This window comes from Tachysurus vachellii, chromosome 1 (genome assembly GCF_030014155.1).
Source record: "Tachysurus vachellii isolate PV-2020 chromosome 1, HZAU_Pvac_v1, whole genome shotgun sequence".
NCBI classification, from domain to species: domain Eukaryota; kingdom Metazoa; phylum Chordata; class Actinopteri; order Siluriformes; family Bagridae; genus Tachysurus; species Tachysurus vachellii.
The window spans coordinates 3,668,494-3,693,129 of record NC_083460.1 but is presented as its reverse complement, the minus strand read 5'-3'; the positions used below and the strand labels follow the sequence as shown (position 1 = coordinate 3,693,129).

The 24,636-nt window shown below is 39.2% G+C and overlaps 1 protein-coding gene across 1 annotated transcript; it reads left to right on the top strand.

The window, feature by feature from the left end:
• Positions 1 to 1,505: 1,505 nt before the first annotated feature.
• Positions 1,506 to 23,736, top strand: ahrrb (aryl-hydrocarbon receptor repressor b). The gene is made up of 9 exons (XM_060868330.1): positions 1,506 to 1,764; positions 3,505 to 3,607; positions 5,554 to 5,735; positions 16,017 to 16,123; positions 17,396 to 17,485; positions 19,549 to 19,669; positions 19,931 to 20,064; positions 20,313 to 20,491; positions 21,385 to 23,736. Exons 2-9 carry the CDS (start codon positions 3,546 to 3,548, stop codon positions 22,316 to 22,318), a joined length of 1,809 nt encoding a protein of 602 aa, XP_060724313.1. The 5' UTR covers positions 1,506 to 1,764; positions 3,505 to 3,545; the 3' UTR covers positions 22,319 to 23,736.
• Positions 23,737 to 24,636: the final 900 nt, after the last annotated feature.

The window sequence follows — 24,636 nt, the reverse complement described above, 5'->3', positions numbered from 1 at the left end:
ATGGAGTACTAAATGCAGCACCACCTAATTATGCAAAGCAGAATATCTGATTAGTTATTGAAAGTGAATGGGAACGTACTGGCTTTATAGCTGCTATGCTAGTTATAGCTCATAACACACAAGGGAGTTGGTCCACATACGTACGCCGCTACGACATGTTAAATGTCCCTGAGAAGGAAACTGATGTAGGAGAGACTGCTAAGTTTATTTAAAGAGAGGGAAAAGGCCTTCCCTCGGCCGCCCCATGTGATCAGGATTCTGTCTTATCTTTTTTAACGTAAACAGTTTAAACTTGAAGAATTTGAGGCTTTACCAGTTATTTGTATAAGTTAGATAGCCAAGAGGTTAATAAACGTTTATAGTGAAGGTGTGAAGGGAAATTCAACATTAAATGATCTAAATGGCTACTAGTATTTAAGTTAATTATCAACTGTGGTCTTCAATTCTATGATTATGAAGAATGGACATTTTTTTTGGATCAAAAAATTGACTTGGGTTTCGTACGTCACTCATGATGCCTGCTGACAGTGGTAAATAATCTCAACCTGAAAAAAACTGATGCAGGGTGTCATAGATTTACACTGCGTTCTGGGATTTGGGGTCCAACATTTGCACAAATATCTCCAATACCTCAAAGTTTAATTTCTCATTAATATGACTGATGAAAATGGTGAGACTGATGAGATCTTGGTTTAAAAAAAAAAATTAATTTTAGTCCCTAAAAACGTTTTTATTTTATATATTTAAAGGTACGTTAGGTATTATTATTATTATTATTATTATTATTATTATTATTATTAGATTTCGTTTACGTCAACTGGTTAGACATCAGAATTAATTTTTTGTTTATTTATTTGTTTATTTATTTATTTATTTATTTACACCCTCATGCTATTATACATTCTCATGCTAACAAAGCTGCGCCCCAAAGGGGCGTGTCTTAAAATGTGAAGGTTTTAAGACACGTTAGTCCCTAAAAACTTTTTTATTTTGTATATTTAAAGGTACATTAGGTAAGATTATTATTATTATTATTATTATTATTATTATTATATTTCGTTTACATCCACAGGTTAGACATCAGAATTGTTTGTTTATTAATTTATTAATTAATTAATTAATTTGTTTACACACCCTCATGCTATTATACATTCTCATGCTAACAAAGCTCCGCCCCCAAAGGGGCGTGTCTTATAAATGTGAAGGTTTTAAAAACTCTCCAAACACAAACAAGTATTAGGACCAATGTTGGGTTTTCTCATCGATATAATACTTTTTTGTCCTGAATTCATGGTTTAAACCATTGTTTTCGTACGCAACAAAAAATAAAATAAAAAAAAAACATTAAAAAATAACCTATAATACACTTTTAATATGATTTTTCTTTCATCAAAGGTTTCCTCTATACTCACCTGTTCCTTATTGACCTTTTGGGTAGCCAATGGGTATCGTCTATTATACCAAATAAACTGAAATCGTCGTGTAAAATTGTAATAAAAACGTCTGAGGTAACTCGACACCTCAGTGCTAAATTGCTAATCCTGTCAGAAAAGGTGCGCGCGCGAGAGAGCGTGCGTTTGAATCCGGAGAGCGTCGCGTGCCAAGCTCGAGCCTGAAACACAAGGATGTAACCGCCACCCTGAGCCGCGTCTATAAAAGCCCTCAGACACATCTGTGTGCAGCACTTTCTCTGTTTACAGACACATCTCACATGTGCTGTAGTCTTGCTCTTCTCAAACACGACCTGGATTTACCTGAGACTTCGTAAGTAAATAATAATAAACAATCTTCACTTTAATAAACACGATAATATATTGAGTTAAACTTAATGATAACTTCCTGAAGTTTCTTGTCACTAGCGTTAGTACGGTATAAACACTAAGGGGACTGATTTTGTGCACTTCTTATAATACATTGTCATGTGAATTAAATGTACAGTACGTTATTTAGGTTTAAGTGATGTTTAAAAAGGTTGGTTTACGACTTAAAAGGTCAGTCTGTCAGTGACATCTTAAGTTGTTTTACACTTTAGAGTGTATTACTAATGACAAAACGTCTGTTATTGTCAAATGTGCTTTGTCTTTATAGTTTAATGCATTATTTTAGCTAAATATCTATTCTTAAAGATGAAATGCTAATGTTTTTACCTAAATATCTATTTTTGAAGATGAAATATTAATGTTTTTAGCTAAATATCTATTTTTGAAGATGAAATGCTAATGTTTTTACCTAAATATCTATTCTTAAAGAAGAAATGCTAATGTTTTTAGCTAAATATCTATACATCTATTCTTGAAGATGAAATGCTAATGTTTATAACTAAATATCTATTCTTAAAGATAAAATGCTAATGTTTTTACCTAAATATCTATTCTTCAAGATGAAATATTAATGTTTTTACCTAAATATCTATTTTTGAAGATGAAATGCTAATGTTTTTACCTAAATATCTATTCTTAAAGAAGAAATGCTAATGTTTTTAGCTAAATATCTATACATCTATTCTTGAAGATGAAATGCTAATGTTTATAACTAAATATCTATTCTTAAAGATAAAATGCTAATGTTTTTACCTAAATATCTATTCTTCAAGATGAAATATTAATGTTTTTACCTAAATATCTATTCTTAAAGAAGAAATGCTAATGTTTTTAGCTAAATATCTATTCTTCAAGATGAAATATTAATGTTTTTACCTAAATATCTATTCTTAAAGAAGAAATGCTAATGTTTTTAGCTAAATATCTATTCTTCAAGATGAAATATTAATGTTTTTACCTAAATATCTATTCTTAAAGAAGAAATGCTAATGTTTTTACCTAAATATCTATTCTTCAAGATGAAATATTAATGTTTTTACCTAAATATCTATTTTTGAAGATGAAATGCTAATGTTTTTACCTAAATATCTATTCTTAAAGAAGAAATGCTAATGTTTTTAGCTAAATATCTATACATCTATTCTTGAAGATGAAATGCTAATGTTTATAACTAAATATCTATTCTTAAAGATAAAATGCTAATGTTTTTACCTAAATATCTATTCTTCAAGATGAAATATTAATGTTTTTACCTAAATATCTATTCTTAAAGAAGAAATGCTAATGTTTTTAGCTAAATATCTATTCTTCAAGATGAAATATTAATGTTTTTACCTAAATATCTATTCTTAAAGAAGAAATGCTAATGTTTTTAGCTAAATATCTATACATCTATTCTTGAAGATGAAATGCTAATGTTTATAACTAAATATCTATTCTTAAAGATAAAATGCTAATGTTTTTACCTAAATATCTATTCTTCAAGATGAAATATTAATGTTTTTACCTAAATATCTATTCTTAAAGAAGAAATGCTAATGTTTTTACCTAAATATCTATTCTTCAAGATGAAATATTAATGTTTTTACCTAAATATCTATTTTTGAAGATGAAATGCTAAGTCTGTTTTTAGCTGGTCAAACATAAGGACTTGAAACCCAACTTTCATTCATGTTTTGTTCAGTTTATAGTGTTAATAGTGTTTATAGCGACTGGCCAAACATCATGATTCCACCTGGAGACTGTCTGTATGCTGGGAGGAAGAGGAGAAAGCCCATTCAAAAGCAGCTGAGTATTTAAACTTTTATTGCACTCATCTAAATAACAAAAGCAATGCGCAGTCAGTCACACAGAACAGAGGTAACTTGCTGAATATGTCTGTCTGACAATGCCTGAATGCAAAAAGGGTGATACTGATATTTCATACACACATTTATAGATGTTAATACTCGTTAAGAATGTAAAAAAAAAATACACGTCAAATACAATCAAATTACTGTTAGAGATTTTATCTAGAGATTTTTGGGACTCATCTTCCCAATCGCATCTTTCAAAAGAACAAACATGCTGTTAAGTTTTAATAGAGATGTAATGATTATATACTGTGTATTAATTACGTATCAGGTCAATACAAGTGCTGTATAAGTGATATAGTGTGTATATATATATATATATATATTAGTGTATATATTCTCCCTCATATAGTAAATGTGTGATGTTCACTGACATGACACAGATAGCTCCTAAAAGTAGGCCAAATCACCATCACCATGCCAAGAGAGTCATAATAGATACACAATAATACTAAGATCTCTGAGTTATTGGTTAGACATGATGTGATCTCACTTCCTCCCCTTTGAAACCTTGACAATCTGCTGATATTGAAAACTGTCTGATATTGTTTTCTTGAAAATGTACTTTGCTTTAAAAAAAAAATTTACTTACAAATTTAATACAAAGCGATCCTAACAAAAGCATTTTTTTTGTTAGATGTAAACATTAAGCTTCAAACATACATTTCTCTTCTAAATCCATTTCCAATCTTTGCCAGTTGTTACAGGATCTGATATGGTTTTTTTTTATCCCTTTTTTGTTGCCATTGGCTTGATATCGAAACTGGGTACCAAATCGATGTCATTTCTCCTCACAATTAATGGCTGTAATATGAGTGAGACAATGTTGAGGCCATGATAATTGGGGTAAGAAATGGTATACACTGTGATATGACTGTTTGAAAGGTACGTGTCTGATCTGACCCGAGAAATATAAAGTCATATCCAATATTTGGATAGTCTTCTATCCAAAAATCTGTATACCACAACAAAAATACCGCATTAACCATTTAGGAATGAAAGCCATTTATTTACAGTCCTTTTATTTTCACAAGCTCAAAGGCAATTAGGCAAACAAACATAATTATTATTAATACTTAGATGCATTATTTTATTATGCAGTCATTATTATGCACAGTACAATGACACAATGTCCTATCTGTTTTGCAGCATTTTACTGAATCATCCTGCTTCTTCTACCTGACATTTTATCTCTATAGTTTGTAGTTATGAGGAAACAGGCCACACCTGGCTATAATACTGTTTACCAGTCATTTGTCTAATTATTTTATTTACTTGTGTGCCTATGAACAATGGCTGTGTAAATTGATTTAACTGCTAAACCGTTAATGCAATATTTCTGTTAATCCCCTTGAATTAAAGCTAATGTCTACACTTCAATAAAATCTTGATAGCTTTGTTTCAAATCCGTCGCAGTGGCGTAAACAGGCAAACAAAACTTAAAGGTGTGTTCCTGGGAATTGCTCCAAATCAACCGTGACCCTGATTAAAGACAGTAAAGATTTGTCCTTGCTCTGTATTGTATTTTTTGAGTTTTACACACATTCTGCTATTAAGCAGCTATTATACAGATATGCAGCTTAAGCCAAGCAGATTAAACCATTTTCAGATTCTAAATCTTTTAGCTCTGAGTGTTTTTGTTTGAGTATAAATCGTGTACAAAGATGAAACGATTTTTTTTTTAAATCACACGAGAACACATCGGATTCAAATCATTTGTCATACTTTTTCACAATGATTCCCGAGCTTTTTTTTTTCTTTTTTGGGTGGAACAAAACTGAAGCAGCTGGGAGAATTCAAACTTTCACTTAACTCCTTAGCGTCCTCTTTTCTGTAGCTGAACATGTTTGTGACGTGCCCTGTCTGTTTGGTTTGAACAGAAAAGCATCAGGAGTGAACCAGAAGTCAAACCCGTCTAAGAGACATCGGGACCGACTCAATGCCGAGTTGGATCGACTGGCATGCCTCCTGCCCTTCACTCCAGAGGTCATCTCCAAACTGGACAAGCTGTCGGTGCTGCGTCTCAGTGTGAGCTATCTGCGTGTGAAGAGCTTCTTCCAAAGTAAGAACAATTATTGGTCGCAGTTCTGACGTGTTTTACCTTGCTAGCTGATGTCACCGCCTTCCACATCCTCTCTCACAGGCATATGTGAGCTCATGTATGTGTAAGGGGCTTTTTACACCTGGTCACTTCATGCGTTTTCTGTGATCCGATATCTATCCGATGGTAAAAAGACCAGGTCTAAATGCCCTCCGAAACGTTTTCGAGACGGATATAAATCCGATGGTTCAAACCCCTTCAGGAGGTGGTCTGGGACGCATTTCAGATGAAACCGGACAGGAGTAAATGAATGTGGTTGTTCAAGCCACATACATCAGCGCTATACTCCTCCCAAAGGGAAGTACGTCACTCGCAGGTGATCTTTCACCCAGGTGTCTCGTTGGGTCTTAAAATGTGCTGCTGCCGTCAGCGAAAACGCAGCAAACAGTAAATGCTGTATTTTGTAGCATAACCGTCGTAAGGAGTTTTTTCGTCTTCTTTTTTATTGCATTCTGAAAACCGCATACACCAAAACGTGTTCCATTTCAATTACCCCGGAAATGAGGTAAAATATATTTGCATTTTGGGCGGGAGTAGAAAGATCGGATCGATATCCGATTCGCCGAGACGCGTTTATGTGGCCTAATGTAAATGGAACGGTTTTAACAAATCAGATAGCTATCGGATCAGAGAAAACACATGAAGTGACCAGGTGTAAAAAGGCCCTAAGACGGCAGACTGCACTTTGCTCACGGTAATAACCATAATATATATCCTACAGGCCACTAGATGAATTTTACATATCACTTCTGTATAAAATGGGTTTAAGTTTGATTTCATCAACTTTGTTGGCAGATAAACTAAGCAGGCTGACTGTACATGCTGTGTAGACTCTGCGATCTCTACCGGTTCCTTCCAAGCTTTGTAATATCTCTGTAATCATATCATGAAAGTGTAAGATGAAGCCTTGTTTAAACATTATTTCTCCATTTCTGTGTCAAAGAGTAAACAGACCAGTGTTATAAGTAGGGAAGTAAAGAAACGGCATTTCAGAACACACGGAGGAATTGTTCAAGCCAATTGTCTGAATTTGTTCCTTTACAGCATCATACATTGGCTTTGTCACGCGGTCGATGAAATTATGGCTCGGTGTCACGCATGTGTTTTTTTTTGTCTTTACAATATGTTCAGAAGACGCCCTGGAATCTATATAGGGAAAAAAAACTAATAATAGAACAAAAATAACCATGCCATCGGCCTTCTGATTATTATGGCTCTGATGGGGCTGGTTGAGCTAATGTTGACTCTGACACAGCCCTTTTTGTTTGGACTGATTTATTTCTGGAAGTACTTCAGGTCAGAAACTATTATGTTTGATTGGCTCATGATGGCAGTGTTATTTTAACCAGATCCTTGGTGTTGAAATTGAGTTTGAATTGTTCTTTCTAACTATATATGTACAGTATCTCAGTCAGGCCGTAGGACAGCACAGCAAAGGTCGAATAAATGATGCTCTTAGACATTGTACTGTTTCTGATTAAGCGGATTACGTCAGATCATTTCACACCACGTGTCTCACGATGCGTCTTAAAGCATATTTAATAATAATTAAAAGATTAACAACAAATACTACAACAATAATAATCATCATCATGATATCTGGGTTTGATGAATCCTGGGACTTGAAGGTGTTAATATTAGTACATGACACTGTATTGTTGTTTGAGCAAAAACCTTCCCGGTTTCACAGAGTTGACTGACGTCAATTCAAATGCACGAGTTGTGTTGTTTTTGAGTTTTGTTTATTTTCGTGTGTGTTTCTCACTCCATAGAAAAGTAAACTTGGACACATTTGTTTTATGCAAATATGTGTAACGAGAGGTCATGATTACTGGATCTCCCCTTACAGCTACACGTTGCAGGATTTGGGTATTTCCATTGTATTTACGTAAGAACATCTCGTAATGCACCCCAGCCTGCATAATGCGCATAAAATTGTACAGTATGTCTAAATAGCTCTTATTGTGACTGGCCGCGACAACCTGACGCTGGCCCACGGCACTCGTTCTGTGGTGCAACTAAACTGGCAGCCTTGGGATTAAGGTGTTGTTCAACCATTCTGACGGTCATGAGTTCAAATCCCAGGTCCACCAAGCTGCCACTGCTGGGACCCTTAGCAAGGCCCTTAACTCTCAGTTCTGTCTGACTCTCGCTTCACTGATTGGCTGCCAGCTCCCGTCCGTCACAGTGTAGTCGAAAATTTTAATGCCTAAAGTTAGGTAGAGATGAGGATTAGATAATGCGTATGAATCCTGACATGACGCCCGGATGCGGTACTAACCGTGAATCACTATTACAGGATTGTCATGGTGACACACAGCAGCTCTGGAACTTCAGAAAATACAATAAATCAGCATTGCTCTAAGTACAAAATTGGAAAGGAAACAGGAAACTGGCCTGAATGGAAGAAATATGTCTTGTCACTGGCCCTTCACATCTTGTTGCCCATGTTTGTATTGAAAGCTAACGTGGATCAATACCTGTGCCTTATAACTATAATAACCCATTGTTATATTTCCCTAAGGCCGGCTTACGCAGACGAAATTCACGCTGCCGAACAGTTACAACATTTTATTGCGGCTGCCCCGATTTGACTAAAACACAAGCTGGACTCCTGCATCATTTACCACATCAGTAAATAATGTTTTTGTGCATGTTAAAGCACATGAATGAGTAGCTCCAGATTTTTAACTCGGTCAGAGCCATTGGTCAGTGGCTTTTCAGGAGCCTTTGGTGTTTTTTGACTCGTACCATAATCCGTGCATTACAGCACATGAGGGAGTAATTGAGCTCCACATGAAAAAGCTGGCTTCTGCCAAGATAAGAGACTAGCACTGAATGCCTCCAGGGAAATGCTTTGCTCATTACAATCTGGCAAGCCTCACAGCCTCCGGGTGATGTGTGCAGCAAAAGAGGAAGGTCTGAATAGTTCACCAACACTGTTCATGCTTCTGGATGCTTTCGGATTAACGCTGATCTGCTTTTTTTTTTTTTTTTTTTTTTTTTGTCCTCATGTGATGACCGTTTGTTTTAAAGACTTTTAACGGAACAGTTCATATGTCCGTGAAGCCGCATTATGGGAAGAAATGCAGAATGTGTTTGTGGCTTAATTTCCATAACACGTAAAACAGAGCGTTTGCCCTGCAGTCAAATCTTGTTCATCAGAAATGAATAAAAATCGATGTACCGTGTGAAACAGTACGAGGTGGATTACATCGTGTCGCTCGGAAAACCTTCATCTCATTCAAGCTTAGTCATATCTTGTATGACTACAGCAAGGAATTGGATTTCCTTGATGTAATATCGAAATGGGAATACTGTATGTTCCCCTTTTTTTTTTTTCATTTGTTTTATTTGTTAAAAAACAAATAATCTCATTCTCTTTCTTTTCTTTTTCTTGGGGGGGGATAAAGCCAAGCCTCAAGAACGAGCCTGCTGAAGTTATGTGTGAGTTCATTGAGAGATAACCAAAGAGAACAGATGTTAGACTGCTGATCCCCGGGGTCATAAATGCCCCACAAAGGAATCCCAGTTACGTGTGTACCTGGCAACCGTTCCACTCTCTCTGGCAGATCCTTACTGAGCATTGCGTGCAGATCGGAGGAAATTCCATCACAGCCTGCCTGTCCCTCAAAACTCTCTCCATTTTTTTTTTTTTTTTTTTTTCTTCTTCCCTTTTTCATTGTGTATATGTTTTACATTCCTACCAGACTCTGCTAAGAGCTAAAAAAACGAAAGACGGAACGTCGATGAGATACAAGCGCGTTCGACCTCATACGGTTTAGAGCAGGGCTCGAGCGCCGCCTTTGAGAAACACTCCTTCGTCAGAAATCCGTGTGCCTTTATACATTGCATGCCTCCACCTGCCGTTCTTGTTTGTGAAAATTGCTCGTGATCCTTGTGAGATAGTTCAAATTTGAATAATTGTTATATAATTGAGAATAACGGCATTCAGGGGAAACCAAATTGATCGTTTTATGTGTGTTGGCAACAGAAAACAGCCCATCTGCATGCAGTGTCGTGCAAACTAGCAATAAATGACCCAAATAAAGAATCCTGGCTCTGAGCCGCACCGTGTCGAGCGACGGCTGCGATTACACCCGATGTTTCTATTTTGACACTTCATTCGTTCCTTGACAAATTTCCTAATAAGTGAGGGTTAATTATGTCGCTTTGTAGAAGCCAACATTCTGTTTTCCTATTTGAGCTTAGACAAAAATGTATAAAATTTAATGCGGCCTAGGGCTTTCGAGCCACATGCACCAAATTCGGAGATGTTGTAGATCCTGGTCTGAAGTTTGTTGATATGACTTTTCTAAGCGATCCGAGTACCGGTACTTCCGGTACCGGATCTCAAAATGGCCTTTTTTCCCATAGACTCCCATTATAAACTTTGGAGGTTTATAACTCGGCAAGCTTTCGAACTATCTACACCAAACTCAGCCAGCTCCTTTAGGGTGATACTCTGAACAAAGTTTTAAATTGGTGTACCGACTGGCCTTTCGGTTGTCCCGCAGCCCCGCCCACAAAATATGCAAAATCAAAAAACTTTTTACAACATGGACATGTGACATATCAAAACACTCAGAACAATGTGGGGAACTTCCTCACGTGTATTCTGATGACGTCACATGCTCGTCTCCACTTGCCTCCAAATGTTTTAGCACCCTATCTTTCTGTCCACTTGCCTCCAAAAGTAACACTGTCCCTTATGTCCACTCGCCTCCAAAAAGCACCGGCCTTTGCGAATACTTGCCTCGTCAAAGCCAACTTCAAAGTTTGTCAAGACGAACTTTACAAATCTAGTTAACCCTTTGAAAAAATTAACCCTTTGCTGCACAAAGGATCGCCAATCAAATTATTGCTTTGTGACATTTTGGGATATCTCCCAAAAGTTCAATGAATGAAATTTTCCAGTTGTTAGTGACTAGTGCACACGTCCTCTCATTATCTGCATTTAAATGAACTCTATATCGGGTAATATTTTAATTTCGCGTGACTGGAAGTTTACAGAAAGTGCTACTCCTATTTTTAAAGGCAATGATTTACGCCTCTTCAGCCAGTTGAGCCTCGAGCCCCACTTACTCACTTTCATATGTGTGTAATACAATATTTCAAACACGTTCCACAGTCGTCACACAGCACATGTGCACGTTGTTTTTTTTTAAAATTAGATTTCATTTCATATTTAATTTTAAGGCATGTTTTTATCTCTTGACTTGGACTGGAAATGATCTGACGGGGGATTATTATTTTTTTTTTGGTTTTTTGGTTCGAAACAAAAATGCAATTTTTTAACGTACCTGTTCCAGAGGAAAGGGGGGCACGGTGGCTTAGTGTTTAGCACGTTTGCCTCACACCTCCAGGGTTGGGGGTTCGATTCCCGCCTCCGCCTTGTGTGTGTGGAGTTTCTCTCCGTGCCTCGGGGGTTTCCTCCGGGTACTCCGGTTTCCTCCCCCGGTCCAAAGACATGCATGGTAGATTGATTGGCATCTCTGGAAAATTGTCCGTAGTGTGTGATTGTGTGAGTGAATGAGAGTGTGTGTGTGTGTGCCCTGCGATGGGTTGGCACTCCGTCCAGGGTGCATTCCTGCCTTGATGCCCGATGACGCCTGAGATAGGCACAGGCTCCCCGTGACCCGAGAAGTTCGGATAAGCGGTAGAAAATGAGAGAGAGAGAGAGAGAGAGAGAGAGAGAGAGAGAGAGAGAGTGTTCCAGAGGAAAGTGAGTTCGCATGGAGTAATCATATACATATGATCGCTTATAAGAGTACACATACAACCAAACACTGCATTTGCTGTAAGCAGAATCGTTTTCATAGTCGTAGCACAAGCAGTATTTTTCCTATAGGTCTTGTCTGACATCGTAGATTCCCGTTACGAGGAATGACAGGAAGTGACGTATTGTAGACAAGAATTGAGCCATGCTGGGAATATGTTTATATTTATACCGTGTAAAAAAAATTGGACTAGAACAGAAAGATCATATTAAAACAGCGTTAAATGAACGTTTTCAACTATTCTAGAGTGGTTTAGTTTGCGTTTCTTTTATTGAGTTTAAGGATACATTCCATTTGGACTCTGAGCAAAAAGATTAATAATTGGAATTAACGTCCAATACTAGAAGAAACGGACATGTTAAAGTGTGTAAAGTCCTCAGAGACGGTGATCAACACTTTGTGGGCTTGGTTAGCCTTAGAAGTGGTTTGCCTTTGAAAGACAAGCTTTCTTTGGAAGACAAACCACTGTTTGGTTGGTCTGCGTTTGATGCTGGTGAGGCCACACATTTATTTGTCCTCTATGTGTCTTTGGTGTGCAAACATACATCTGTTCGTATGTGCCCGCAAATCTAATTCGGAATAAGTCATTCTTTTATTAATCACATCACAGACTCCAAACAGAGGGCTTCCCCTCCGACTCAGCTTGGTTTCTTCATCACTATCCTTCTCTCCTTTAAAACTTATTCAGCAGGGTTCTTTTTTCCCCCCACTTCCTCCTTTAACCAAAAACAAAGCAGGAATTCACCTCACTTCTACCTTCAGAGAGCAAGAACGCCAAGCTCGCCTTTGCAGTGTGGTCGTCTGGCGCTAAAAACGGCGCGCTGGCCCTTTAAGAGACTGCGCGTGCAATAGGAGTGGAAAAAAAGCAGGGCTTGCGTGACTGTAGCAGACTGGGCCCTGACCTCAGAGAGCCGCTTATGAAAATGATCTGTCCGTCAGGGCACATGAGACCAGCCGTGCAAAAATGAGCCTGCAGATTCCTACTCCTCCTTCCACGCCTCCACCTACTGCATACTGTATCTCTCTCACACACTCCTGCTCTGTCAGTGCACAAAAATACACACATCACATTCCAGCCTATTATAATCCCATTGTGTGTTGTAAAGTGAAATACGTAGCTACCTGCGCGTTAATCCGATCGGTCGGCCGGGCTTAAAGCGCGCTCTACTCAGCCATGTGTGAGTGGATCAGCAGCATTACTGGGGTTGTAGCTCCCACACCGGCCAGGGAAAGTCTGCGTGATTAAGAGCAGGCCAGGAATGCGTGCGATTGTGTTGAAACAGAGAGGGATATAGATCATAATTATGCTGTCATCTGGTTACAGTATGTCTAGTCAATAGGGCTCAAATCATTTCATTGTTCATGACTATGACAATTAAATGACAGATGCTCTAATCTATGACGTAGCAGATCCTGTAATGGGGCTTTTATTCTGGTAATAATGGAGTTTAAAAATTAGACTTTTGTCTTTTCAGTGTTAAAAAACGTTCTATGTTGTTCTATGTTCTATGCTAGCTAATCTCATACATACAGGTACTTCATGATTCTGACGTCGGCAAGCTATTTAGAAACAAAGCAGGTATTTAGAAATAGTGTTCGTCAAAGAAAGCGTTCAAATCTGAGGTTCGGGTGCGAGCACGGCGATCGGCAACAGAGTCATTCAGTTCCTCTCTACAAAACCGGGGCATAAATGCACATCTGCTCATAAACTGTACATCACAGTCAGGAGTGGGCCTGCTTTTTATTTCCATTGCCTTATCAAAACAAGCGAGCGGTGAAATGCAGCGAGGAATTTTTTTCGTCCACCGGCGAACAACGGTTTTGTGAAAGCGGCTTATACACCTGCCTTACGGAGACCACCTGGACGTTTTGGCACTGGTTTCAGAGTGAATCAGCGGAGAAGCATGTGTCTTCAGAGAATTAAAAACAAAACAAAAAAAGGAAAAAACACGACTCTCATTGTGTTTCGTGCGAGAGGGAGAAAAATAGCGCGCAAATGTGTTCGTCTCATTGCGAGGGGTCGTTGACGGATCTAAGGCTGAGTGCTGTGCTACCGAGAAAGCTTTCAAGTTCAGGCCTTGTAGAGCGCTCAGGAAAGGTTTCTGCTTACAAACACACACACACACACACACACACACACACACACACACACAATCACACTCACTGCTGTGTGTGGGGGGTGGAGGGGGGGGGGGGGGGGTTGAAGGCAAAACAGCACACTCGCACGCTGAGTCACAGAGCCTCTGCACGCAACAGGGATTATTTGAAGACGGATTTGGGAATCCCTCACTCACCCCTCCCCAGCACACACACACACACACACACACATATACACACACACATTATTCCCAGCCACTCATTTTGTATGTATAACATCCTCTTACTTCTTTCCTGTGTTTTCTTTCTTGTCCTGATGCTAAGCAGTCAGATTTAACATGAATCAGGTGACAAACACTCCAGCTCTGCACACACACTCCAGCTCTGCACACACACTCCAGCTCTGCACACACACTCCAGCTCTGCACACACACTCCAGCTCTGCACACACATTCCAGAGCCAACACTCGCATACCTCAAAAGCATCCCTAAAAACCTCGGTACTCTCTCCTTAAACATACGACCACATTATCAAATTTATATGTAGACAGAAACGTTTTCGTCAAGCTTTTGTGATAGTGACCGATATCGAGGCATAATAAATAAGCTGAATAAACAGATTCCTTACGTGTTGTTATTCTCAGGTTTATACAATGCACAGGAAGCCTTCAGTACCCTGTAGCGTGACTATCGAATGAGGGAAGTAGGATGTGAGAGTGCTTGATGTAATAATTAGACGCTCTGAGCATTCTGTCTGTCTGTCTATCTATCTATCTATCTATCTATCTATCTTTTAACATTTATGTGTGCACATTTGTATGTGTGTGTGTGTGTGTGTGTGTGTGTGTGTGTGTATATATATATATATATATATATATATATATATATATATATATATATATATATATATATATATATATATATATATAGAACAATATGTGCAAATGTGTGTTTGTGTGTGCGTGTGTGTTGCATATTATATATTGCATGTGGTGGTACCTGCGTGAGAAGGATTATGACGCACGTTTTGACAGTTATTAAGAAAAAGGAAGTGAATATTTGAATCACATGTTGGACATTACACGCTCAGGGCTGGGACGTCCTCTAAAAGATTTCCACCGGCTTTCAAAGTCAGAGAAGCATATTTGTTTCAGACGCTAAATACGACAGACGTATTTTCATAATTCGGGTTACCAGGATGCATTTATCATGATAATTATACAATTATTAAAAAATAATAAATTGTCCTATTTGTGGATAAACCTGTGAAAAAAAGCAGCAGTGGTCTTAACTCTGTGAATGTTATATCAATTTTTTTTTTTTTTATAATAAAAATAATAAATGTACACATTATTAAAAGCACGTGTGATCGATCATAAGACGCATGTTTGTTACAGAGCTCTCGACTCTCGGCTGTCACGCCGAAATTAATTCCATGATAAATTATTTCGCTGGCACAACCTGCGTACCTCATGTCAAAATCCGACACTAAAACCCGGGAATAATCGTACAATCATCCTGCGATTAATTTCAAAGCAAATAAAGCGTAGGGGTAACTTGCGAGCCTCGCAGTTAACCTTTGAATTGCCCACAAAAATGTTTTAAATTAAAAGGCACATTCCAGGCAAAGCCCACAGTTTAACGCAGCTCCACTCAAGGAGTCAGTTTTTAGGAATTTAGCCGTTTTTGATCCGCAAAGCAAACATGTGCCACTTGACTCACCATATTCAACAAAGGCACGCACATTCGGAGTTATTTTTCCCGTCTCAGTCGACCGGTCACGGAAAGCTGTTGCGGTAAGCTCTGAGAAAACCATCAGAATCTCTGAGAGGTCTGAATGGTGGCGAAAAGGCGAGGACCAGCACGGAAGCAGGCCGTGAACTCTGCCGCTGGATTCCTGTGTGGGCTGACATGTGCCACGCATGTTTGTTACAGAGTCGAGAGCTCTGTAACAAACATGCGTGGATGGTGGTCACCCTGCAAAAGCCACCTCTATCCACACTCCGAATTTCAAACGCAAGTCAATCCTGACGGCGTCAGCTGTTTGTGTTGGTGTACATGTAACGAGTGTATGATGTGCGAGCCTGCTGTTTCAGAGAAGTTTATATTCAAACAGGAGTGTGTATACAGGAGTGTGTATACAGGAGTGTGTATACAGGAGTGTGTATACAGGATTGTGTATACAGCTGAGGAAAGGTTCATTTATAGCAACACAAAGATATTCCCTGGCTGAGTTTCACAAATAATCAGAAACCTCTCACATATGATTCATTCAAAAATGGGTTTGATTTGCCTGCATGCATTGAACCCATTTATTTCTCTCTCTCTCTCTCTCTCTCTCTCTCTCTCTCTCTCTCTCTCTCAGCTATTCAGGAGAAATCAAGCAAAAAGCTAAGTCCTGCATCCTGCAGCCCTGAGACCAAGAAACAAAGTCTAGGCAACAGCATTCTGGAAAGTGATCTTCTTCTTGAGGTGTGTGTGTGTGTCTGTGTCTTTCTGTGTGTCTGTGTCTGTGTGTGTGTGTGTCTGTGTGTCTGTCTGTGTGTGTCTCTGTGTGTGTGTGTGTCTGTGTGTGTGTTCGCGCTTAATCTACATATCCATAACCGTGGCACGAATGTCTGACAGAAACAGGGAAACATTTAAGAACTAGTGTAATTATTCACCTCTTCACCTGAAGCCATAAAGGTCAAAGAAATTGTGCCTTTGTTTAACACACTTACGTACACACACTCATTACACACAGCGATCTTTAACTTCCAACCAGCAGAGAGGAAGCACTTCTGGTGTTTTAATCAGACGGTGACATAAAAAGACAAGCGAGGCTAAGCGCGCTCTTCCGTCCACATGTCCTTCCTTCCCTGTTCTCCGTCTCTTCTCAGTCGCTGCAGAACGGCTTAAAAATATCCCTGTACAATCACACGGTAAAATGGTGTTAGGTCTCAAGTCAAGTAGGAAGCCGACTCCTGTCACTAATCTTCTGTATCGATCTAGAGTCAGTAATAGTAGCCTGGGTGGGATTTGTACAGACCTCTAGACGGAAGTTAATTCAAGAACAACTTTGCGGTTGTTCGTCCGTGTTTATTATTAGAAATCGTACGTCTGATGTAGCTACCTCACTTACACATTCACCGAGTAAATACTCAGACTGTTCCATGTAGAGCAGCAGTAAAAGACTGTGAGTCTCTCTCCCCGAATTGCCAGAATGTGCAGCGGAAACACAACATTTGTGGTCTGCCATTATGTAAACAATTTCAACGTTACAAGTTGCCTAGCAACCTGAAACCACAAGAAATGTAAAAGGGCATTTTCAGGATTTCACAGAGCACTAACAAGAACTAACTTTTGGCTTTAGTGGTCTGCAGTGTTCATCCAGATTGAACCGTCGCGGTGCATGTGGAAATGCAGAAGTAGCGCGCAACGGCCGGGCGCTCGATCCACGACCCGGCGGAAAATAATTTACTCGCCGACAATTAGCTTAAGAACAAACGGCTGCGCGCTGCATTGTCATGAACACGGAACGAATTCAGTCCCAGACACAATGTCTTAAAATTGCTCTCCTGCAAATGTAAGCTATTGTCTCATGTTCAAGTGACTTATTACAGGCTTATTACAAATAGCGCGCGAACACTGTATGCATCCACTTAGATACTAATTCATACATTTTTAAGATTATTTTATTTTGTTTATGCCTTCAATTTAGCATTAATGTGGCTTTATTTAATTAACAATCACCTTTCGTTCCAGTCCTTGACAGGGTTTGCGCTGATCGTTAGCTCAGACGGAGTCATCTTCTACGCTTCCTCTACAATCGTAGACTACCTGGGATTCCATCAGGTAAACATGTGCTCTTTATTTTTTCCATCATAAACAATCAGGATTTCTTCATTTACATATTCGAGCCTACTATACGATCGGTCAACTTCATTCGAGTGAATATCTCTCACTCTCTCTCTCTCACTCATTTTCTACCGCTTATCCGACAAGTGAATATCTTCGACGCCAAATATAATTTCAGTTAGATTTATAAACCTTATAGATAACACAGACCCTACGAACGAGGCGCGAGCTCTGCGTTAAATGTACGATTAAGCCACGACTCGAACTTGCTACCGATCTGTAGTTTAATCACGACTCTTGTTTGACTCTTCCGTGAGTCGTTTTTCTGTCAAGACAAAAAAAAAAAAGTGATATTTTGGTGACTTCATTTATGATAATAAATGTTAGTTTAAACTATAACCTTAGTTTTAAGGTTATATTCAGTCACAAGCAACAGATCGTCTCGGTCTAAAGCCGATAATGTAATAAAATACTAAATTAAGACGCCGTAGCATCTGTTTATATCCTAGGAAACTTTCATTGCACTTAAAGCCTCCCTTTTCTCCAAAGAATCAAAACAAAAATCAAGTGTGGTTGTCTGTAAAAAAAAAAAAAAAAAAAAAGGGGTCATGGCCCAGTGCTGGCATGCGAAAGAAGACGTGCTTCTTTTTTTTTTTTTTTTTTTTTTAACCCCAAGGTTAATTTACAGGTCTGTTATAGGGCTGTAAGTGTTAAGTTTCTTAGGCAAGCACTAAAACAGCTCTTGTAACAAAAGTAATTTAACAAAAGAGTCACCGGGTCTGGCAGCTGATGGAAAATTAGATGGGATTGGTTGTTGATAGGCGTGCGAGCACAGCTTCGTGAGACAAAGCGTTCAGAGCGGTGCCTGTTTCAGTCGGGGTTATAACGGGAAGGTTGGATATTTTACTGGGAGATTTTTTTTTTTTCTCTAAACAGAGGGTATAGCTATAACTCCTGGAACTTTATGTGGTGGAATTATGCATGTGAACAGGTTTTTCTCTCTCTCTCTCTCTCTCTCTCTCTCTCTCTCTCTTTCTCTCTTCTCTTTCTCCTTTTCTCATCATCATTGCATGGTTTTGTCTGTCATCATGCACGCCGTCCCGCTGTCACGCAATGCCTAAACAAAACGAGAGCTGTAGAAGCCCTGCCCCCACAGAAGCTCACAGCAAGGAGGAAGAGAGAAAGGCACGAGAGAACTCAAGCTGTCTGACAGACGCTCTGGAAATAAAGGAACCTTTAAAACACTAACGAGGCTAAAAAAAAATAAGCGAACTCTCGTAGGAGCTAATCAGCATTACACAAGCATGCGTGTTAAATTTGCTTGCGTTTACATAAATTAAGCTGATATTAAAAGTGATAGATGACCTATAGGTCGACGACTACTTTTTTTTTTTTTTTACATGTGAGCATACGGTCAAACCAGAAGAATTAAGACTATAGAAACAAATATCTACCTGTAACGTGAGTCTAGTTTAAAAGAGGAAATTCTTTTAAAGCTTTGAAAACAACTTCTTTAGTGGATTTGTGCAAATTGCAAAAACAAAAAGGAAAAAACATTTGGACTAACTTATATATATAAACACACACACACAAACATTTGGCAATCCCAGTGGCCATGTCTTGGGAAATTAGCTCATTCCTTTCCTGTGAAATGCAGCAGAAAAGCTAAAACAAAATCTATAGACTCAACATAAATTATTTACTTCCTGAATATGTTAAAAACAGGTTATTGGTTTGGTTCAGAGATCCAGAAGAGTTCAGAGAGACACCTGTTTAGTGAAAATCTCCTTTCTAAATGTGTGTGTGTGTGTGTCTGGGACTCGCTCTGTTGGTTTCCTGTTACTGACACTCGCAGTGTAAACCAGAAGAGATCATATTGGCAGGCTCATTGTGCACCACTCACCCAACCATGGAGCAGGTCAAGTGTGTATTACACTGCAGTGGCCAAACACAAAGGGGTCACTGACGCAGGAGGTTAAACGGGGTCAGACTCAAGCTGTGTGTGTGTGTGTGTGTGTGTGTGTGTGTGCGTGCGCGTTTTACCTTTCTGTCTGTGGCAGACCGACGTGATGCACCAGAACGTCTTCGATTATATCCATGTGGACGAGCGGCAGGAGTTCAGAAGACAGCTGCATTGGGCCATGAATCCTCAGCAGGAACATCACTCTCCCTCAGGAACCGGTGTGTGTGTGTAATTACCAGAAAAGCACCTTTACACCCAGGCAGACGGCCAAACTGTGTTTAGTTTTTACATTTTGCTTTCTTTGGGAATTATAACAGGGTAAAATCTGCGGTGATCTAATCAGTTAATAATCCTAATAAACAGTAGGTGATGTTATTTACTCACGTGGGTCCACGTTTAGACCGCACCTTAAAAGCGTAAAGCGTATGCTTATGAACGAGCAGTATTGCTATCATGTTTTATGTACTGTGTATGCATAGATGAAGATTACATGGTGAGAAGTCTGTTTAATGCTCAAGAGCTAGACGGCGTCCCTACCGAACTGTCTCCATTCCTGACTCGCTGCTTCATCGCTCGAGTACGCTGCCTGCTTGACAACAAGTCCGGCTTCCTGGTGAGTCACGACGGCGACCGCGCGCAGTGTATCATAACGATTTTGACATACACCTCCGTGTCAATACATTTTCTTTTCCTTAAGAATTAGCAGCGCACGCTCTCTTTCTGTCAGAGAAAACTTTCGTGCAGGGAAACGATCGAAACGTTTTGACATTAGGAGAAAAATGCCATGCAGTTTGAGTCAGATCTTAACCAGAATCATCTTTACGCTTGCCGTTTTGTTTGTCACACACTGTCTGGATGCAGAGGATGCAGTTCCAGGGCAGTCTGAAGTTTCTCCAAGGCCAGAAGAGGAAGAGTAAATCTGGAGTTTTGATGCCGCCTCAGCTGGCTCTGTTCTGCGTGGCCGTGCCACTTGTCCTGCCCTCCATCACCGAGCTCAAGATGAAAGGCATGATGAGCAAACAGAAAGGCTCCAACATCAGGTTCGTTCTTCACGCACAACTATTTCGAAGCGTTTTTTCTGTAGTGAATCAGATATAGAGTAGATCTAGAATTTGTGCCTGTCTAATTTTTGCTTTCATGGATATTATTGGTGTTAGTATTCTCTCATTCCTACTAACTCGTCCTGCTGAACAGGAAAAGTGCAGTAAAAAAGGCCATTAAAAGTAGAATATATCAAAAGTAAACATTTTCTTTAGGAGTTCGTCCTCTAACTTTGTTTAGGTCTTGACTTTTTCTTTATATCTCTGAGCATTAACTCTCTGAACTTGGACAGAATGGATGTCTTGGATGTCTTGACTGTATCGAGGGCTCTTCGTTTGTAAACATCGCTGGATTTAAAATTATTTGTAGATGACCACCTTTGAGGTCACTGATGATGAACTGCTCAAGAACACCAAGTGACGAAGCTCTGCTTTTAAATAGCTAGATAGTAGGAAAGATATATTTTTTTTCTTCCCACCTAGATTCTGGCTTTTTTGGGGGGAAATGTACATTTTGTGACAACTGGTACTTTGTTGTTTTTTTTTTGTTTGTTTGTTTGTTTTTGCTTTTTTTGCCCTTTGTTTGTTTCGAGAAGTTGTCAAGGACCATACAACTGTTAAAAAAAAATTGACTATAGCGTATCACACAATGCTGCAATACATGTAATACGCTCTCCTGTCGATCAACACGGCCTTTCTTTGTCCCTTAACCTTCATATCTGACCGTTTTCTCCCATGAGACATGAGAATATAAGAAACTGGCTAAAATTCATCAGTTATCTGTAAAGTTAACTGAGTCGTGTTGTCTAATTATGTTTAGTTAATATGTGAAATTTAGGAATTATTTACCACAGTGTGGTTCTGTGGTAACTTTAGTTTTTTATATATTGCAGTGAAAAAAAGCACCAAATTTCTCGCACCTCTTGTGATGAAGGTGACATGGCACTTAACTGGCACAGCGACTCCTGGGCGTCTCTCACCAAAGAAGGCATCCAGTATAAAGCCGATGGTTTCTACGCCCAGGACGAGCCCCTGAACTACTGCGTGTCCTCTATGGCGGTCCATAAAGTGCAGCCTACGCAAAGTTCCTGGGACTCTCGGTGTCACTCCGCCTCACACAGCGGCTACTTCGGCAGCAAACTGGGGAAGCACGTCCAGTCCGGAAAATTCCGCTTCTCCCCAGGATGCGCTGCTGCGATGTCCCAGTGTAAGCAGTATGGACTCGGAGATAAGGACGCGTACTGCGGGTACAGGAAGTCAGAGAGCAGATACATGGGCAATAATGATTGTTATGGCAACGCACTGCTGCCCGAGACCGCCATAAAGACAGAGCATGACTCTGATTCGGAGAACGGATGCGGTATATACGCTGCGCCTCATAACGGTGCCTGGCGCTACAGCGCACCCTTCCCTGACGCACACCAGGTGAAAACAGAGGTAGACTACGACGAGCACTATAGCAAACCTTGCACCACGAATATCTCCAGCATCAACGGACACCACAAATATCTCTACGCAGGAGCGGGTAGGCCACTGAAATGTGTCCTTAATAAAGACCATTCAGACCCTCAGAGCCTCCAGGGTACAAACTGCCACACGTACATGAACAGTTCTGAGTCCAAGGGCTTTATGCAGCCCGACTACAAGCTGAGCTACGAGGTGAGGAACCACAGTCTTCTTCACACCATCAAAAGAGAACCCATGGACTCTCTGCCCTGGACTGACAGCAGCCACGATGTCATACAAGAACATGTGGATAGAAACGAGGCAAATTGTGCACTGACCTCAGTGGTGCATAAAACCAGTGCATATCTGTATATGCAATAATCTTAAGCGCCAAATGCTACATTTTGAAGCTCAGGTATATGTCTTATTGTACACAGGCGTTCTAACGCTTGTTTTTAAGGGCTAGTCCTCTCTTAAGGCACTTTAATAAAAATGACAGAGTATTTTGTAGCTCATATTTGTAGCAGAATCTTTGTAGTTACCGGATATGGATTTGTACATCATGTACAGTTTGGAACTATATTGTACATTTCGTTTATATCGTATCTAACAGTAGCCTGGTTTTAAAACGTACAGACTACAAAAAGAAGGAAAAACCTCCTGTTACAGGATACTAGTTATACCACGTCCCATCCTTCGTCCCGATTGTTCAGAAGAAATTGAACAAATTTCTATAAACGCAGCTTCTGCGACTCTCTTCTGTCGTTTCTATAGCAACAACTCAAACACGGAGACTTATATGGCAGACATTTCACATAACCTAATACTAATAATAAATAGAATTTAAAAACCGCATCGATATTTAACAAAAAAAAAAAAAAAAAAAAAAAGGATTTAAAGTTTTTCGTTAAGGAGATGTTTATTTAACAGGAACGGAATGAGTCACCAGTGTCAGTACTTTGTCACAGTGAAGTCTTCATGACTCGAAAGTAGTTTGTGATTTCTGTTTTTTCTGTAAAATGGGAGGTTTTTTATTTTGTTCCTTTGTTTGTTTTCTTTAATAACTAACGAAAAAGACATACCGGCATATGTTTATAGCTGCTATTATGTAAGTGATAACGCAAACACGGTTGTTTCATGGACATTTTCTAAACAGGAAATGGGTCAAAAGTGTAAAGTAACAAGAAAAAAATAATTTTGCGCCGTGCTGTTATACTGTACCAACACGATTTGATAACAACGAGATTTGCTGAAATAGCAACATGATTTGAGAAATTTCACTTGCTGTCAACCAAAACTAAAGGATACATTAATAGACTTGTGTATTGTTTTGGTTTTCAGTGCAAGTCGTTATTGTGAATACAATCCACGGTGAAATGTATTGATGTAAAACAGTATTCTGCATCGACAACAATTGTGGCTTGTTCTGTCATTTTAACTTCGAAGCCATAGTCTGTTTGTGTAGGATTTTACATCCAAAATTCAATTCTGGGATTTTTTTTATTGGCTTTGGCTTTAATTTGAAGGTCCCCACCTGGGATGTGCCACAATCAGCTCAAAGGTGTCATCTGTTTCTTTATCATCTCATTTAAGAACACCATTTTGTTCGAGGACGACGATGCTCCTGGCATCAGATTTGCATGTGCGTGCGAACCGGCATGAGACAGTGTGCACTTGTTTTTGTGTGTGAGTGTGTGTGTGTTTGTGTGTGTGAGTGTGTGTGTTTGTGTGTGTGTGTAACCTTGTTCTTTGATGAAGAAAATTTATTGCCTTATGTCTGAATAAATGTTTTAACTGAACCATGTCTATAAATTTTTTGTTTGATAACAGTCGAGATTTTGGAATAAAAAAATAATGCTGTCATTAAAGTACAATTTTTTTTTTTACTGAAGAACAGCTGAAAGTTTTTCTCCTTGCATTTTTTTTTTTTGGATATTTTAGACATGTTAATTATGTTCATGGGAAATGATTTTATTTCATCATGTAGGAATTTCACAGGTATTCCTACTATACGGTTTAACTGCTGTGTTGAAACGTTTATACCGGAGTATGTGTTAATTAAAGGACGAGGATTAGGGAGTCGGCTCTTTTAACCTGGAGAGCTGAGTCGCAGGTTCGCAGGCAATCAAGATATTCCATTGATTTCAGGATAAATGGAAATGAATCTTCTTAATAAGACACAAACACGGCAGGTACAATTACATTCATGCAGGGACTTTATTCACTATATTAGTCTGGTCTGGTTATTGAGCCTAATTGGCTCCTTGAAACTGCTGTTAGGTTAGTGTTAGGCCAGTACTGTTAAATATCCCAAAATAAGCCTTTAATTTCTGTAAACCCATCATAACAAGCCAATGTGTTAAAGGGGTTTCTCGGTCTCTTCATCCTGAGACTTACTGACCCGTCCTGATCTGAGCCCAACAATACACTACATCCTCATTGCCTACAATTACATCTATTATAACAAAAAAGAAAGACAAATACAGAGATTATTGGGCAAAACTAACCAAATCCCAAACTTATCTGGCCCTAAATAGACAATACAAAGTGGCCACCTACCGAACCACAGTAACCAACCCAAGACTGGGGAAAACCTTAACAAAATACAGGCTGAGAGCGAACAGGCTGGCCGTAGTGGACACAAACAAACCCAGTGCCCTGTAGAGGAAAAACTGTACTCCCAATGTGACCTCAGAGCA

Bases quoted from the DNA above. Each gene is read 5' to 3' on its own strand.
- ahrrb (XM_060868330.1), top strand. From the start codon at position 3,546: ATGATTCCACCTGGAGACTGTCTGTATGCTGGGAGGAAGAGGAGAAAG. The intron at 19,670-19,930 runs GTGTGTGTGTGT...GTGTATGCATAG, and splicing joins TCACTCTCCCTCAGGAACCG to ATGAAGATTACATGGTGAGA. The intron at 20,492-21,384 runs GTTCGTTCTTCA...TATATATTGCAG, and splicing joins CAGAAAGGCTCCAACATCAG to TGAAAAAAAGCACCAAATTT.